Source organism: Lutjanus erythropterus, chromosome 6 (assembly GCF_056507025.1).
Source record: "Lutjanus erythropterus isolate fLutEry1 chromosome 6, fLutEry1.hap2, whole genome shotgun sequence".
Classification (NCBI taxonomy): Eukaryota; Metazoa; Chordata; class Actinopteri; order Lutjaniformes; family Lutjanidae; genus Lutjanus; species Lutjanus erythropterus.
The window spans coordinates 29,446,485-29,452,678 of record NC_139322.1 but is presented as its reverse complement, the minus strand read 5'-3'; the positions used below and the strand labels follow the sequence as shown (position 1 = coordinate 29,452,678).

The following is a 6,194-nucleotide window of genomic DNA, read 5'->3' as shown; positions in this document are numbered from 1 at the left end:
CCACTATGTTTTGATCAGGAACTTTTTGCTCCAGTTAAAGTCACACATGGACATAATAATAAACACATGATTCTAAAATGGATTTGAGTTGGTCCCCTCCATGCTGGTTCGCTTGTTTTGTTGTTAGAGGAGTGAAAATGACTCAATTCTTTGCGAGCGTGTCTGTAAGCTGTTAGAGAAGTTGGAAGAGATTAATTTCCACCACAAAGATTTACAACCACAACAATGCCGTGTTAACTCAAAGCAGGTATAATGAGTCACTATTAGAATTGGAACACTGATTCATATTTACTTGTAACAAAACAAAGCCAACAAAATTCCAGTGAAGGCTTTCAGTAAATTTCCTTTCATGTTGCTTGGCAGAAAAATAGGGCTTGTTTTCTCTTTTAATTCACTTACAGAAAAATCCAATTTCTCTCCAAGGATATACTCACAAAATAAATGACATGTTGTTTGCTAAAACAACTTATGCCTGTTAACATTTTCCTGACAAGGACCAAGGACCTCTAGTGGCCATGTAAAAAAATAACTAAGCAGAAAAGCAGTATATTAAATTCCTCTTCACTATAAAGTTTCAAGAATGTTAAGCTTCTATATAGTTGTTCTTTTGTGACTGTCTTTTCCAGGCCAGTAATCAAACTAGGTTGTCATTTCCTTTCATTTCATGTTAGCTTTTTTTTTTTTTTAGGAAGGGTTCTATCGACATGACCAATGAGTAGCAAGACGCTGGTAGTGATTCAGAGGTCTTGAACCAGGATAGATCTTTCTGTAACCTTAAAGCTGCACTAATCAATATTTTTAAATTCAGAATTGATCAAATGACTGGGTGTAATGTCACACACAATGACATCTCTGCAGCTCCCCTCAGCTCTGAAGTGTATTTTAGCATATTTAGGCTCATTACTTAACCATACTGGTTCACAGCTGTCGTCAACCTCATTTACAGCTGTAAGTGAGTGTAAAAGCTCTGAGAAACCCACTGTACACCAACAAGACAAGATAGTGGAGAATTTAGCTATAGATAGTTATTTTTGGTCAAGATCAAGATGATTAAAAGACTTAATTTTTCTTGTAAACAAACAAAAATTCTGTTTGTTTTTTCCATCAGTGCAATCTGGGGAAGTAGAATAAGGCTATCATCTAACTGCAATTTAGCCACTGAGAGGAATGGCCAATATTTTGGAGCTGTCTGCCCCGAGGCTTCCTTGCACCGCTCAATGTTTACAGTCCTATTAGCAATTTGAGATGCAAGAATGGAGTCGGAGATTAGTCTCTGTGTATAAAAACATTATATCTGCATATAATCCTATGTCAAATGCTAATGGAGTCCAAGATTACATTTCTGCCAATGTGATCCACCTCTTTTGTTCTTTGGAAACAAGAATGGTTCCAATCCCAAAATCTTGTCCCTTGCCTACACATTCATATACAGATTTCTGTTAATAGAGATTACATTTAGTCTTACTCACTAAAATGCAATGTTGGTACCCTAGAGCCCTAAGAAACATGTTGAATACATTCGGTCCTTAAGATACTTGCAAAGCTAATTTTTTAGCTGTGACTGGCAACTCCATAGATCGCTTAATTGGTCAGGTGGGTGGTGGGTCAACAAACAAGTCTCAAAACATTGACAGCCACAGTTTTTGACCTAGGAGTATGAATGTGGCATGTAGGTCAAGTGTATGTATATGTCTATGTATTAGCTAAAAGGGAGCATGGTAATGGAAGTGGCATAAAGGGCATAGTGTGGGAAACACTGTACATTCACCATAACAACTTTACAAGGTCATATAATGTCAATGTTGTGCTTAGCCTCCAGCTTATTCCACTGCCCCCAAGTGGCAAATACACAAATAAAAAAATAAAATGTTGCTTTAACCAACATTTTGTTCTCGAAGTTGATGTGTTAGAAGCAGGAAAAATGGGAAACCGTAAGGATTTGAGCGAGTTTGACAAAGGCCACGTTGTGATGGCTAGACGACTGGGTCAGGGCATCTCCAAAACTGCAGCTCTTGTGGGGTGTTCCCAGTCTGCAGAGGTCAGTATCTATCAAAAGTGGTCCAAGGAAGGAACAGTGGTGAACTGGTGACAGGGGCCTTGAGTGGCCAAGGCTCATTGATGCACATGGGGAGCGAAGGCTGGCCTGTGTGGTCCGATCCAAACTGCTGAAGAAGATAATGCTGGTTCTGATAGAAAGCTGTCAGAATAGTGCAACAACACAATGTTAGTCAGGTGGTCATATTGTTATGCCTGAACAGTGTATATTGTCATTAAATTTGGAGGAACTATTCTCATGGGCTAACAGTAAATAAGGAACAAGAGAAGCTGATACACACACGTCAGACTACTATTCTATTATTAATAAATAAATAAATATCAGTGGATCCAGCACAAAATATGAGCCATGTGGATTCAACCAGTTCTTACAGTAATGAGGCTAAACAGAAGGGGCAGAGAAGAGCTGTATCTCCGCCTCTGGGGGAAAAAATGTGTGTATTGTGTAGCCTATGTGAGTGTGTGTGAGTGAAAACAGGAAAGAGAGGGAGAGAGAGGGTGTGTGTGTGTGTGTGAGTGCGTGCATACTTATTTAGTTTCTCCTCAAACGTCGCTGACTGCATTCTTCTGTTGGCGGGTGACGAGAGCGCAGCATCAGAGAGGAGGGAGAGAGAGACATATACATACACACGGCGAGAGAGAGAAGAAGAGAGAGGCTGGGTTTGGAGAGTCCGAGAAGAAGCTGAAACTTCACTGCAGACGCTCCTGCACAGGTTGGGTCCATCTCCATCATTTTCTTATAATATTCTCATGATGTGTCCACATGGGAACTTAGCGCGTCTGCGGGACTCGGTTTTAATCTTATTAAGGAGACTCCAGTGTATTTAATCTCCTGCATCACTTGATATTGCTTCATCTTGTGGTTTTAAGAAATATAACATAGTTTCCAGTGATGTTCGCACACGCGGCATCTCCTCTGGCATTCCCCATTCATCTTTTTCACATAAAACCCGCACAGCTTAATGTTGATGTTTTTTAGCGTGTCTTGCACGATTACAGGCAGCTGACATCGATACCAGCAGTCAGACCGGATGGATCGGCTGTAATGTCAGCTTAATTGGAGACTTGCATAGCAAACGTTTACTCTTTTCCAACCTCCTTCCCAGTTATGTTGAGTCTTTCCATGTCCATGAAGCTGGAAGCGGTTGATTGCAGCAGAGATGAAAACAAAAGGGAGGTTTTGCGCACACATGTCCAATAATGATCCACTCACGCGTATAGCTACAAGTTTATTGATAATGATTATTTTACATGTGTGATGCTCACTTTTCACTGTTACTCGTGTTCTGTTATGATCCTGTCACATGCAGCTGAAATGAGACATGTTTCCTGGTACAGAATTTGCTGCAAAGCAGAAATGCCGCCTGTTATTGATTGCAAAAGTCAAAAACCGTTGTGCGCGCATTTTGATTACAAAACGTCGGCTAAATAAATCTTAAAAATAGAAAATTATATTAAAAATACCATCAGGTAAGTGTTTCAAGGTACCTATACATTAAAGGTTTTCCATATTAGTCGCAGACACTATACCATCTCTTAAATGATTTTTATTATTCACCAGCTATAACCAGATCACTGAACCCGAAAGTCAACACCCGGCCCAGTCACCTCAGGAATGTAGTCCTCAGGAACTATTTTTATCAGCGGCGGTGTGTCAGGCGGCACACACGCTGCCCTCTTCATCGTAATGCTGCACATGCCATTAATAACACTGGATACACTGTGGATCCATCTGGACCTGATGCTAGGGAAGCCTCGTGTGGAGATACAGAGGGAGAGAGAGAGAAGGGAGAGAGAGAGGGAGGGAGGGGGAGATGGGGAGAGGGAGGAGGGGGGAGTGTGCTTCAGTGTTGTAGGGAAAAAAGAAGCGCAAAGATGATTTGTGTGTCTGTGTGTGTGTGTATAGCTTTGCAAGGTTTGGCAGAGGTAGAGACAGAAGAATAATTGGAACAAAAAGGTCTTTATTTTCAATCAAAATTTATTTGTTTTGCCAGTCAAATTGAAAGAAAAGCAGCTCAGTGTTACAACAGACAGGTGGGCATGCAGGTGTGGAAAAAGAGGAACAATAAAAAAACAGACAATGAGATAGAAATAACTAATTATCTAGTGAAAATGAAATGAATAACGACTAATTTAAAGGTAGCCTCAGTAACAGAAAGATGGTTGATTGCTGAGTCTCATTTCCAGGACATCAAATACCGACGTCTTGGGTTGGTAAAGCGTCCCAATCACAGCAAAATAATGAGAAAATAAGAAAACACAGACAGAGGGCAGGCTCTCTGAAGACACAGACACCTCCACACACTTCTAGTGGGTCATAAGTGATGATTTAGAGGTGCTATGTTTATATGAGTACCTGGGGTCTCAAACAGCTGGCCTGGGGGCCATTTCTGACCCCGGCTCCCCTTCTTTCTGGCCACATGATGTTCAACATACAATATAATCCAGCCTACAAAATTATTTTGTTTCTTTTAATTACTCTGCCTAGTTTTTTTCAACTATCCCTTCATATACAACTGAAATGAAAACACAATTCGTTGCTTGATGACAGCGCAGACAAAACTGATAGTGCTCAGCTGGCCATTTTCATCAGGGGTATTAATGACCAATTTGAAGTGACAGAGGAGAAACAAGTTTTTAATGGAAATAAACTAAAATTTCCAAAGTATTGCCCTTTATTGCAGTACACTGAAGTGTCCCTTCTAGGGGACAGCAGTGGTCCCATGACCTTTTTTTTCTGATTAGGAAATTGTTGCATATTATGCCTTTAAACTAATGCTGTGTTTTATTTGTATGTTTTTTATGTCGATGTGCCATCATCATATTTTTTATTCTCTAGATCTTATGATCGTTTTGTTTTTTAATTGCAGTCTGGTGATGCTGTTACAGTGGACACAGAAAAGTGTAGTAACCATTTGCTGTAGTTTTCTACACTCTGAACTACACTTTAAGTGTCACAATCAGACTTAAAATCATGGTCATCATGGCAATAAAGCTAATTTGAATTTCAAGGGTCAGTCAGTTTCGCTTAGAAGAGAGGGAGGGAGAGAGAGAGAGCATGTGGAGAGTGTGGGGGCTGAAAGAGAGAGAGAGAGAGTGGTAAAGAGACCTTGTAGAGAGCAGAGCATATGGTGTGGTGACGTAACACCGGTCGCTGCGGACGCTCTGACAACATTGTGTGTGTGTGTGTGTTATGTGTGCATGTGTGTGTGCAGCTCAGGATTAGACAGCGTACAATACAAAGCGCGATGCATGCCTGAAACACGCTCAAAAACAAAACAAACAAACAGTAAACAATGAACGGTGTGACCGCGGCCACCTGCCTGCTCGTCGCCGGCTTCAGCTGCTTCCTCTACGGAAACAGCGACGTGCTGTTATCGCTTCTCCGTGTCTCTGTTGCAGAGCCCTCCATGCCCGAGCCGGGAGCTGCTCCGCGGCTCAGCCCGCAGGGAGTCCCCTACACCGACCTGCAGCACATCGTCAACGCCGACGGACTGCACCTGTTCTGCCGCTACTGGGAGCCCGAGGGACCGCCAAGGTCAGTGCACAGCGGAGCGGGAAAACTAGCGGAAAGTCTGTTTTTCTTTAACTGTCTGTTCCTCTGTGTATCTGTAGGTTACTATAGGCTGTGCGTGTGTGTGACAGATGGAGTATTTAAGCCCACCTACAGAGTGTTAGTTAAAATCATTAGCCAGAAAGTGATCCTCTTCACATGGTTGCTTTCAGTTTAGGAGTCACATGGTGAGGACTTTTCTTCTAAAGTCCTGCATATTAATCTTTCAGCTATAGGTGTGTGTGTGTGTGTGTGTGTGTGTGTGTGTGTGTGTGTGTGTGTGTGTGTGTGTGTGTGTGGTCCAGGATGCAGCTGTATTAAAAGTGCACAGTTGACTGGTCTGCTCATTGCACATTAATCTCTTCACCACCATCACCAGTTTGTATGAATCCACATTTGATTTTCTTCTTTTTTTTAAATAAAATTGTCATTTCAAACAGTCACCCAGGAGTCATACCTGCTCTGTGACTGGTAAAACAACTCTCTTATCAGCACCAGGATCTCTCACCAGGAAATGTATTACTTTCAGAGCCAGTCAGATATATTTGTTAGCCAATACTATTGACCTGATATCAGCCTTGTGCAG

The 6,194-nt window shown here is 41.6% G+C and overlaps 1 protein-coding gene across 2 annotated transcripts in view; it reads left to right on the top strand.

The window, feature by feature from the left end:
* The first annotated feature begins 2,575 nt into the window (after positions 1-2,575).
* The window catches only part of mgll (monoglyceride lipase), a 47,462-nt gene continuing 43,843 nt past the window's right edge, over positions 2,576-6,194 (top strand). Inside the window, exons 1-2 of one of the 2 annotated variants that reach the window (XM_084721585.1) lie at positions 2,576-2,768; positions 5,458-5,593. In XM_084721585.1, the coding sequence (XP_084577711.1) occupies positions 5,466-5,593 (128 nt within the window). In that variant the 5' untranslated portion in view covers positions 2,576-2,768; positions 5,458-5,465. Of the gene's footprint in view, positions 2,769-5,125; positions 5,594-6,194 lie in introns of those variants that run through there. The other variant, XM_084721584.1, reaches the window with a different exon arrangement.